The sequence below is a fragment of the Brassica napus genome, chromosome C4 (assembly GCF_020379485.1).
Source record: "Brassica napus cultivar Da-Ae chromosome C4, Da-Ae, whole genome shotgun sequence".
NCBI lineage: Eukaryota > Viridiplantae > Streptophyta > Magnoliopsida > Brassicales > Brassicaceae > Brassica > Brassica napus.
In genome coordinates this window covers 41,107,011-41,119,936 of record NC_063447.1, presented here as the reverse complement: position 1 = coordinate 41,119,936, position 12,926 = coordinate 41,107,011, and the positions used below count along the sequence as shown (strand labels likewise).

At 32.8% G+C, this 12,926-nt stretch overlaps 1 protein-coding gene across 1 annotated transcript; it reads left to right on the top strand.

Annotated features, from left to right (window-relative positions):
- Nucleotides 1-1,080: 1,080 nt before the first annotated feature.
- On the top strand, nucleotides 1,081-4,912 carry LOC106393763 (CCR4-NOT transcription complex subunit 10-like). The gene is made up of 6 exons (XM_048754728.1): nucleotides 1,081-1,433; nucleotides 1,962-2,048; nucleotides 2,170-2,277; nucleotides 2,380-2,466; nucleotides 2,537-2,608; nucleotides 2,854-4,912. Exons 1-6 carry the CDS (start codon nucleotides 1,257-1,259, stop codon nucleotides 4,657-4,659), a joined length of 2,337 nt encoding a protein of 778 aa, XP_048610685.1. The 5' UTR covers nucleotides 1,081-1,256; the 3' UTR covers nucleotides 4,660-4,912.
- The last annotated feature ends 8,014 nt before the right edge of the window (nucleotides 4,913-12,926 follow it).

The following is a 12,926-nucleotide window of genomic DNA, read 5'->3' as shown; positions in this document are numbered from 1 at the left end:
GCTAAGTTTGCTGTGAAAAGTCCCCTCCCATGCCTCTCGCCTAGGACTCCTTATATACTGGCTCCAAGGTCGGTTTACGCTTTTCCCCTTCTGCCCTTAAGCCGCCATGGCATAAAAATGGAAATATTCCATTTTTTCCGATCTTCGTAATTATCTTCAAAATTTCGTATTTATCCGCAGAAACTTGATATTTATCTTTCCTCGCGAACCAAGCGTAAAACGTCATGCGGCTTACGGGCTGTTGGTTAAGAAATCGTAAGTTGGGCCTCGAGTCATGTCTTAGGTCCCTTTGGGCCGTCTTCCGACTCGAAGTGTTTATTACGGCTTCTTTCGATAAAGAACGAACTTTCCGCGGTTTTTACGGTAAAGTTTGATCGATAACTTAGAATGGCGGGGAATCGTGAAATGGGTTCGCTACGGTCTTCGGGAGACAGCGTCGAAGGGTAGATGAGAACGCATGGACTAATGTCGTATCGATGTTTCGGAAGCGACCGAGCGCTCGATCGCTACGTAGCGACTGAACTTCGGTTCGAGCTCGGTCGCTACGTAGTGACCGAGCGAAGCACGTGTTCGGTCGCTGCGTAGCGATCCTTTTCGAGCTCTTTTCCGATGACTCGCGTTTCCTCCGCAAAGCTTTTCGTAAAGAAGAATCTATTTCGAAAAAGTATTTGTCGAAGAAGGTTTCTACGTTTTCTTCTTCGGGGATTTGGACGTTAACTTCGTCGCAACCGTTTTCGACCCCAACAGACACAACCGCCGCTGAACGCGAAATTGTATACATAGAGCTTTTAGAAAGAGGTTAGAGAGATCTATTGCTGGAATGTTTTGCTTCTTTTCGGTATTTCAGAATTGATTTTTCTTTGGTTAGCCGAAATGTATTTTCCAGATGCCCGTATGTCGGACACTAATAGATTTTTTTTTTTTAATCTAGTATATGCTTATTAGTCACGCAATACAATAAGCACACAATTTCTTCTTCTTCTTCATTTTTTTGTTTCTTTATACACAACAACGAGAATTTTGATCAAAAAAGAAAAAGCACAACAAGAAGAATCAAAAATATATACATATATAAAAAAGGTCTGAGCGGATCTTGGCAGCCCAATCTGGCCCATTAACCGTTTGTGTCAACCTCTTTCTTCCCCATCGCAATTAACTGCGCCTGTGCATCGCTCTTCTTCTTCTCCACCAATTACTTTCTCTAGGGTTCTGGGATTTGTCTTCAAAATCTCGGATTGGTTTAATCCTCCTCCTCGATGGATTCGATATCATCGGACGCCGCTAGAGATGGGTCAATCTGCGACGAAGCCATCGTTCTGTCTGTAACTTCTGCACTCGCTAAAGACGCTCTCTCCTATTTCCAATCTGGCAAATTCCACGAGTGTATCGACATTCTGATTCAGCTCAACCACAAGAAACGGAACGATCCCAAGGTCTGCTTTTTTTTTTCTTTTCTTTTTAATGAAAAAGGGGACAAAGATACAAGATGTGATTTGTTAGATCACATAGTTTAGTTTGGTAAAGTTGAATACATGAAGTAAGCAATGAAAATAACACTAAGATGAACTCTTTTTTTTAGTTTAAACCAAAAGTAAGAAAGACACCCACTTGAGCTCTTGATTTGCCTTTGATATTAATCCTCACTCGTTTTTAGATCATAACAAGACTTGTGTTCTCCACTTGTTTACCATGTTCCATATTTTTGTTTAGTTGGCAGTTATTTGCTTGACATCTTTTGTGTATTTAAGTGATAGAGTGTTTTGTTCAATGGGAAGGAAAAAGAAAATTGAAGTAAACTGTTTCTTAAGTCTTTGGGATCCATCATTCAGTTTAGATATCATTTCTCTATGTTTCTTCTTAGATAGTTGACTGACTCAATTGCAAAGTAGAAATGGTCTTTGTAGCTTATCAGACAAAGCCTTCAAATCATGTCTTTTGAATTGTTTCAATTGATTGAGCAGGTTCTTCACAATATTGCAATTGCAGAGTACTTCAAAAATGCTTGCTCTAATTCCAAGAAACTACTCGAAGATCTTAACACTGTCAAGGTAAACTTCTATTTGGGTTCTCTCTACTCGAAGAGGAAAAAGTTATTTACTCTCTTTATGTTAATAATGTCTATAAGATGGTTTCTTCTTCTCTTCCTTTTTTTTTTTTTTTTTATTTCAGAAACAGAGTGAAGAATTTGCAAAAGAACCACTGGAAGCTGTAAACCCTGGATCTAACGTCTCTGTGTCCAAGCATCAGTTTGATAGTACTATAACAACTCTCAACATTGTATGTTCTCAGCAATATTCCCCATGTTTCTTTCTTAGTCTCAGCTATGCCTTCCACATTTGTCAAGGTTAAGTATTGATGATGTTCACTTGTCTTCTGCAGGCAGTTACCTGGTTTCATCTGCATCAGTATGCAAAATGTTTATCCATTCTAGATCCTCTGTTTCTAAATATTGAGCCGCTAGACGAGGTATTCTTTCCATCTCTTCTGTTAATTCCTTCCTACGGGGGCACCCAACTTTATTGCAGCTTATTTGCAGACTATTGCACTTCAAATCTGCTTCTTGATGCTGGATAGTGCGCTGGCTTGTCATGATGCTGTCAAATTTTTGGTAAGTATTGTTTGTACTTCAAATCTGCTTCTTCAGCCAATATCCATGCTTCTTTCTTCTGCTTGCTATTGTTACTTTTAAACATGTTCTAGGCAGAACTTGTTGTTTTGCCTAGTATGAAATGCCATGAGAAATAGGAAATCAGTTTTTTGCAATGCATTGATCAGTTTGTATTGTCATTGCATGGATTCTCTCTGTATATGTTTCGTTTTCTATCTGTATCTGACAAGTAGTTATTTTTACAGGAGGTGTTTGGCCATCTGGACAAATCTTTTGGTGTTGGTTTTGGAACTCATGAGGAAATTGGAAGCACAATGCAACTTTCTTCAAATCAGGTGTCAAAAACATCTTCTCTCCTGAGCAGCTCGGCGGCCTCAGATGCTTTGAAGTCTGATTTAGCAGCTGCTGAAAGTGGTTTGTGTGAGGAAGGTCTAGAGTATGACAATGTTCTAGCGGAAATTGAGGCCGAGAAACGAATGAAGCCAGTTGGCCATATTCCAGCAAACAATCTTCTCAAGACAATAGGAGAAAGGTCCATCTTGACTGTTGATGTGAAGCTTGAGTTGCAGCTTTACAAGGTCCGGTTCTTACTTCTTACGAGAAACGTAAAACTGGCTAAGCGTGAAGTTAAACATGCGATGAACATTGCTCAAAAAAGGGACTCCTCTATGGCTCTCCTCTTGAAATCTCAGCTTGAGTATGCTCATGGGAATCATCGAAAGGCTATAAAGCTTTTGTTGGTCTCCGGTATTCAAAAAGAATTGAGGACTTCAGGAATCTTCAACAACAACCTTGGTTGCATATACTATCAGCTTGGAAAGTATCAAGCCGCCTCTGTGTTATTTTCGAAAGCTCTAAGGAATTGTTCATCACTAAGAAAGGATAATCCGGTGAAGTTGTTTTCTCTCTCACAGGATAAGTCTCTGTTGATCACTTACAACTGCGGTGTGCTTTATTTAGCTTGTGGAAAGCCTCTACTTGCTGCTCAATGCTTCCAGAAGGCAAGCCTAGTTTTCTGCAGACAGCCCCTCCTCTGGCTCCGTATAGCTGAATGCTGTATACTGGCTTTACAAAAGGGTCTTTTGGAAGAGGGAAACACTTCTTCGGATAGATCAGAAATCAGAGTCCATGTGATTGGGAAAGGGAAGTGGAGACAACTTATGATGGAAGAGAATGGATTCGTGGAACTTGGTGGAAGTGCCCAATGGCCAAAGCTTTCATTGCCACTAGCACGGGTGTGTCTCTCGAATAGCATGTACTTGCTCAATGTGTCTCTCATGAATGACTACTCTAAATCAGATCTTGAGTCACCACTATCCGTGATGATAAATGAGACCAAGGAGGCATCATGGTCTGATCATGGGGATGCTGATACCAACTCAGAATTGAAGGAGGCAAAAGGAGGAATGAACCAGGACATAATTCAAAACTCCCTCTCCGCTTACAAGGATATCCGTAGAAGAGAGAATCATTTGCTCAAACAGGCTCTTCTTGCCAATATGGCTTACGTTGAATTGGAGTTGGAGAATCCTATCAAAGCCTTGTCTGCTGCTAATTCACTCCTGCAACTTCCAGATTGTTCAAAGATATATGTTTTCTTAGGCCATATTTACGCAGCGGAGGCTCTCTGCTTGCTCAACAGACCCGGTGAAGCTGGTGCGCATTTATCTGCCTATCTACTCGGACAGGAAGATTTTAAACTACCATTTGCGCAAGAAGACTTTGACCCGTGGCGGATGAACATGAGTTCCGACTGTGAGGAGACATCGGATTGTTCCACAGGAAATGCCCGGGATTCACTCAAGCCAGAAGAAGCTCGTGGAGCACTTTTTGCAAACCTTGCCGCCCTCTTTGCAACACAAGGGCATTATGACCAGGCCAGACCTTTCATTCAACACGCTTTAGCTCTCCTACCGAGCAATGTACAAGCTACGATTACAGCGGTCTACATCGATCTCATGGTGGGTAGGTCGCAAGATGCCGTTGCTCGGTTAAAACAGTGTACCCGTGTGAGCTTTGTCCCTGGCAGATTGGAAGTGAGAGCCTCGTAATTGGTTTGTACTCTGTTCTTTAAAACCAAGCTTTAGAAATTAGTTCCTTCTATAAATATCGGAGAAATATTCTCCTTTTTTTTTACTTGTATTGGTGCTGTGAGATGATGTTTGCATTCTTCACTTAGATTTGGGTCGTCGAGGTGTTTTATTGGTTACTTGTTTATGGACAACAGACTGGGAGAACTGAACACAGTTTTTTTTTTGTAATTTGTTTCAGAGCAGACTCTTTTCAATTCATTTTTTTTCCCCTTTTGGTTTTTTTTCGTTTTACATACTCTTAACACTTTTTATTTCTTGGAGTTCCCTTCTTCCACAACTTAACATATATATATAGTACACTTTTAATATGGATATTTATTAAATGAAGTTTCTACTAATATGATTTTATGATTATTTGCATATTTGTGTAACAAAAGTTTACACCAACGAATTTTTTTTTTTAATGTGGGATAATTTCAATAATTTATAATCATTTAAAAAACAATGAAGATATCAAAATTAAAATATTAACTTTTCAATATATGTTCAATGCAAATATCAAAATATAAGTATACATTTTCATATCACGTATAGTTTAATTTAAACGATATGAAATATATATATTATATATTAACATAAAAACCTATTAAAATAAAATTATTTCTTCATATGGTCTTATAATAATTGTATCTTAATATAGAAAAAAAATTTAAACCTTGATCATAAAAGTTTATGTGAGACTTTTAACAGTTTTAGTAATTTATACTCGTTTGAAAAATTCAAAATACAACATATACAAAAAAAAAATCTAGATTTTTATTATATGATTAATATAATTATGTAATTTATTTTAATAATAAAGAAATAAACAAAAATGATAAAAAGTATACAAATTGTTATCAAATCTTTATTGTTTAAAATCATTAATTGCTATATATATTTTTTAATCACATTAGGTAATTCCGTAAGTTTTATTTAAGGAAAGTCTGCGAAACAATAAAGATTTGATACATGCGACCAACTATAGCCAGCGAAATATTATTTTACTAGAGGGTATAAAATGTTAGACTATAGTTTATATAAAGTGCTCTAGAATTCTTTGAAATAGGATTTAGAAGGTATACACAAGTATCACATAGGATGAGGTTTTTTTAATATTTACAGAATTCAGGTTATAACTTTTTAAAAGATCCTCAATTAATATATTGGGGATGTTGTAGATAACGACTATTATTCTTCTCCTCCCTCTTTGAGCGAGACAACTCTCTCCGCATCTTCTTCCCTTTTGTCTTAATTCTATCTTTTAAAGGGAAAGAAATCATGGGGAAGAGATGAGATGTTTTGTTTTCTGATTGATAGATATGATCTATGTTACATGGAAACGGAAGCGGGTATGTGGAAGCGGAAGCATATAGAAGCGCATAAGCGAATTTTTTAAAAATATTAGGAAGCAGATACGTATTGAAAGCGTATATATAAAATAGATATATATATATATATATTTATATATATTAAAATATAAGAAGATTTTATAAAATTTAAAACTAAAAACTATATGATTTAAACTTAAAATTAAGCATTTATTCATTTATAATCAACATTATAATGAGACACTTTGCTCACTTCTCAGCGCGCCACGTAAGCGTTTTGTAGGTCCCACTTTTAAAAAATGTGAAAAAGATTCATGGTTGGAACCCGGATTATTAAGATATAAACACCAACATTTATACCTACATTATAATGAGACATTTTGCTCACTTCTCAGCGCGCCACGTAATCTTTTTGTAGGCCCCACTTTTAAAAAGTGTGAAAAATGTTCATGGTTCGAACCCGGGTAATTAAGATATAAACACCAACATTTATACCACTAGACTAAAGGATACTTTGTACATTGATAACCGAAACTAATATATATTTATGAAGGTCGGAAGCCCTTACTTTCTTCGGCTTCCTCCGAGGGCCCTACAAGTATATTGTGGGTTTCATTTTTAAATGAGATTCATCACATTATATGAAAAAAACTCAAGTTTGCAACAATTATAGTTTTCCCATATTTTGTAATCTATTTTTTCACCGGTGAACTCTTCATCTCCGCATCTTAAATCGCTTGATCATAAATGTTCCTGCTTTGTAGCCTCTCTGTAAACCCTATATATATTATTCTCATCTTTGATGAACCCAATCTGCATCTCCACAAAACTCATTGATTCCTCTTAGCTTTAACCATCTTCTAGAAAATGTTTCTCTCTGCCTCTCCAGTTCCTCAAACTGGCGTCCCCGGTGTCAATCACTCAATCTTCGAGTCTCTCCGTCTTAGTCGTAGTAGTTAGAGCATAGCATCTGGCCTCCTCCCCTTTGGGATTCCCTGAACTTCAAGAAAGAGTGAGTTTATGGAATCACGGTTCTCTTCCTTGACGAAAAGGTAAGTTAATCTTTGATCTATCACACTTATTTAACATAATTATTTTTAATTGATTTTCTAATTTTTTGTTGAATAATATTATTTGCAGATTCCGTGATTCATGATTTTATTCCCGCCGGACGTGCTAATCATTACAGGCCATCTTTGAAAGTCGGTTCTATTGTGAAAGTCGATCGTTTTGAGGTTGCTAGGTGCTCAAACATGTACAAGATAACTGATCATCCATTCCTAATTTGTTTCATCTCACCAACTCTAACTGATGAAGTCATCACAAGTGCTCCTGAGATCAATCTCCAGTCATATGATTAGACTGTTTCGACAATCTCCAAGTGATTGCGAACACAAACCTAGAACTCACAGGTATATTATCATATTGCATATGGGTTTATATTATATTTCGATATCATAACTGCTATTTAAACTCTCAGATGTGGTTGGGCAAATCCATTATGTCCAGGGCTCTGACCTCAACAAGGAAACAACTAAAATCGTTATACGTCTCTTCATTGATCCGTAAGAAATAATCAACACACAATTCCCTTTATATTACTGTCTATATTGTGGTAACATCAATAATCAAAAATATTTTCTACCCAAGATCAGTGGTCGTGTATTTATCTCCGTTACTTGTCAAACTATTTTACACAAATCTTTATTTTACAGCTTATAAGAAACCATAACAACCTAAACAATCAAAACACCAAAAACTTGAATTAAAAAAAAACGGATTATTAATGATCACCTCTCTTTCTTTTCTAATCTAACAAATAAACTTCAAAAGAAATATACCAAACCAATCACCTCAACTAAAAATCAACGACACATACATCGAGTCAACTAAACAAATACCAACTACGCGGCCAGCTATTTAACAATTTACAAACTTACTTTCGCAAATTCTTACGAAGAAGACGATGACGACATCCAAGATCAGTGAAATTACCTAAACAAAAAAGTAGAGTAAATTATCAACTCTGATAAATACAACTAACAATGATTTTTGTTTACATATTACCCATCAAATAAAAGAGAAACAAACACAACCACACTAGGAGATACAAAAGACAATTCCGAAGACACAAAGCCGGCAACAACATCTCCATCTGCTTACTCCTCTTGTTTTATGAAAATAGCTTACATGCCCAATGTCAACAAGCCAATGCTATTGTCTTCTTATAAGAAATACATAAATTCGTTTAAAACCCATTAAAGCCCAAATACTTAGAATTGTCACTCATTTTATAGTTATTTCTACAAGTCTTCATGTATTTGTTTTAAAGGTCCGGTAAAAATTATTACTTAATACACACAACTTACACAACTAAACTGGAGAAAAATATACATAAACAAAAGGTACTCTCAGGTAATATAATTTATGTACTCTCAACAGTACAAGAAACAAATTAAAAAGACAAACAAACAATAAGTCTCAGTGACACATCAAACAACACCACAAACTATATCAATCACATTACTAACACAGTTTAGTCCTTCATAAATGGAGAACAATGCAAACAGCTCATCATCACAACTCTAACCCTATGACAATAGAAAACTTGAAAAACAATGATCAACCCAGAACGCAAAATTCACAACTACAATAACCCTAGCAAATATTGAGATGAAACAAGAACTCTGTCCACAACTCCGCGCTTACGCGGAGGCAATGCCCCTAGTAATTTTAAAATGATTTCATATTAAAACTGTTAAAACACACATAATTAAGTTTAAAAGAAATTATTATATATATTAATTATTTTAAATACTTCATAAATAATTGACACAATACAGTTGAATCTAGTCTCTAAGGCCATCTCCAACCCAACTTCAAAACACTATTTTAGTGTGATTTTGACACTTAAACTTTTTCCAACCCAACTGCAAAAATCACACCATTTTAGTGTCACACTATAATTTTACACCAAATTTGGTGTGACACTATTGACTACACTATAACACTATTCACTCCACTAAAACACTATTCACTTATTTTATTAATAAATTGTACAATTAAATAAATGACAAATAAAAAGTTAAATACATATAATATTATAAAATAACTTTTAGTGTGAAATTTAGTGTTGTGGTTGGAGAAGAATATTTTTTTAGTGTTGAAACTACACCAAAATAGTGTAGTTTTGACACTAAAATAATGTTATGGGTTGGAGATGCTCTAAGACAATATGGATATGAACATCTTCCGTAACATTAAGTGCAACTTTCCTTTCTTTGGAATGCACTTATTTCTTTTCCTTTAAGTCATAAATTTGCTCTTCAAGTTTATTTATCTTTTTTTATCTCCAAGCTACTCTCTTGCTCTCCAAGTGTATACGACTCCAGTTCAGCAACTTGATTCCACGTGGTCTTCACTACTCAGCACGACGTCTGCTTCAGCAAACTATGTCAGCGACTACTTCATGGCGAACATCTTGCATCTTTACACTCCTCATGGATAGCCGGAGTCTTACAAATCACTCTTTAATAGAAGTTAACGAAGGTTTGTGGCTACGATTAATATCATTTCAACATACTCAAACATGTTATACCCTCCGCGAACGATATAACGCAATCACATAAATATATGCATCAAAAACATGTTATATACCCACAAGCCTAGGCCCAAACGATATATAATATCTCTCACATGTGCATCAATCATAATCATCATAATATCTCTCGGGAAGTTCCGAGTCTCTTACCTCTATCTCACGGTAATTCAGTTCAGTTCATGGAATGTCCCAAGCTTAAGTTCACAAGAGAATACTACAGCTAATGTAACATCGTCTTTTTTATAAAAAAAATCTCTCTCCTTCGTTTTCTTATGTAAGAAATTTATTTGGATCAAATAATATAAACATTGTTATATATGCGAAAACGTAATACAAAAACAGATGAATAAACTTAACAAATAAACGACATAAAAAGTTTAGCATGGTTTATCGAATAGATCTATCCATGGGCAAAGAAATCTCGATACTTGGAAACCATTTCGAATTTCAAAATCAAAAAAGTAAAAGTAACAAAAGGAGGATATAAGTCTTAGAAAGAGTGTTCATGTAGGCGAAAATAATCGGCCAATGAAAAACTATATTTTTGTCATGTCACCTCCTCTATTTGTTTTTACAAAATGATCATTTAACTTTTTACTTAAACAATTATAACCGAAAATAGTTTTTTAGTGGAATATATTATTTATATAAATATAATTATATTTTTTATTTACAGAATAGTTTGTAAAGAAATATTTAGTGTAAATAATATCATAATTTTATAAAATACTAAAATAAATTGGGTTGGTTTTCAACTTTCACAAATAAAAAGTATTATTTGTAAACTTAGAAAAAAAGTATTATTTGTAAACTTATAAAAGAATATATCAAGAATATTTTTTTCAACGAGAGAAAATAGAAAAATACATCGGAGACAAATCCATCTCTATTATGAAATTCCTCTATTTTAGAGAAAAAAAATAAAGGAATACATTGGAGATGGTCTAAGGCATTGGCGACGTAAATGATCGGCGTTGAGATTTCAGCTTTTCTGATTCTTATTATTCTAATGTTTCAGTATAATTTGAATATTCCCTTTGCTTTATAATATAATTGTTTAAAAGTATTTTTTGTTTCACTATATAATTTTTTTTTTATATTTCAATGTAACTTTATACTTATTGGATATTGTGTGGCCAATTAAATTATGTAAATTATTGTGTAATTGATTAAATTTATATATTAAATGACAGTTTTATAAATTAATAACTTTTAAATATTATAGATTTTAATTAAAACTGGAGGATATAAGCCTCATATTAGAGTGTCCACGTAGGCGAAAATAAACGGCCAATGAGAAACTATATTTTTGCCATGTCACATCCTCTATTTGTTTTTACAAAATGATCATTTAACTTCTTGCTTAAACAATTATAACTGAAAATATTTTTTTAGTGAAATATATTATTTATATAAATATAATTATATTATTTATTTACATAATAGTTTGTAAAGAAATATTTAGTGTGAATAATATCATAATTTTATAAAATACTAAAATAAATTGGACTGGTTTTCAACTTTCACAAATAAAAAATATTATTCGTAAACTTAGAAAAGAATATATCAAGAATATTCTTTTTTAGGAGAGATAATAGAAAAATACATCGGAGACAAATCCATCTCTATTATGAAACTCATCTATTTTAGAGAAATAAATAGAGGAATACATTGGAGATGGTCTAAGGCATGGCCGACGTAAATGATCGACGTTGAGATTTCAGCTTTTTTGATTCTTACTATTCTAATGTTTCAATATAATTTGAATATTCCTTTTGTTTTATAATATAATGGTTTAAAAGTATTCTTTGTTTCACTGTATAAATTATTTTTATATTTCAATGTAACTTTATATTTATTGGATATTGTGTGGCCAATTAAATTATGCAAATTACTATGTAATTGATTAAATTTATATATTAAATGACAGTTTTCTAAAGTAATAATTTTTAAATATTACAGATTTTAATTAAAACTGATTATATTTTGAAACAGATAGAATAATCTATAAACTAACTCTATATAGATATGAGGACAAAATTGTAAAGTGGTCTCACCTTGAATTTTTTTCATTCTGTGCATTCTTAATTGGAAGAAGATAATCAACATCTAATATTATGTTACTCTCAGTATTTTAGAAATGGTCGAACCGTAAACCAATTAAGGATGATGTAAGGAAAACATGAAGATGTATTTCAAGTTATCACAAATATAGAATCAATTGACAACAACTTAATTATGTCTAGCGTAGGACAATAGAGAAGAGTTTTCATACCTTCTAACATTATAATATTTCACTATATTAGTGGCTAAATCAGTTTTCTCTAGCACAAATACTCACTCCATTATTGGAGTTTAAGCTTTTCTATCTGATGATATTAGTAGTTTGATCCAAAAAAAAGAAACGGTCGAACTGTATGTTGTAATTGGAGAAAGAAAACAAATAAAAATCAACCGAAGACTTTTAAGGTATATGGAACAAAAATTGAAAATAGCAATTCTCTGCAATTAAAGAATAAGACAATAAAATTGTAAAAATAAAAAATAAAACAAAAAATATACACAGAAAGAAAGATTTAGTAAAATAAAATCATACTATAATTTCCATAATTGATAGTGCTCAGTTACACTAAAAAATTCTAAATTTACAACATATACAGTTTTATTTACATCTTTAAACCTATTATCTAATTAAAATGATTCTAAAAAAAGTGCCAGCATGAAAAGTTAGAAAATATACGATAAAATATAATACATAACGTTAAAAATACATTATCACTGATCACTAAAAAATCATGTTAGTAGTAATAAAAATGAAATGACAACACATTTATTAAAACCATAGAACGGCACTCAACAAGGTGTTATTAAATATACAAACTACAAATTAAATATGCTCACCGCAAACACACATAAAAATGAGACAACATATTTGGATATATTTAAATAAATAATTTTAAATATATTATATTCTTGATAATTTTAAAATTACTTAAAAAGAATCTAAATTATTAAAAAATCAATATACAAATAAAATTAAAGCAATATTTTGTAACGTCAAAACAATAAATGAATACAAATTATATTATGTTAATAAAATAGATTTTAGATTTTAAAGACTTCTAATTCATGTAATATTACAAAATTCAAAATTTGTTTATTACAATTAATATTTTACCATTAGATATATTAAAATAATATTCTACATCGATATTCAATTGTCAGTTTTCAACTATTACAAGTAAAAAAATATTATTAAGTACGCTTTTTTTTCGAAAAGGAGATTTTATATTTTAAGTAGGTTATTGGAGTAT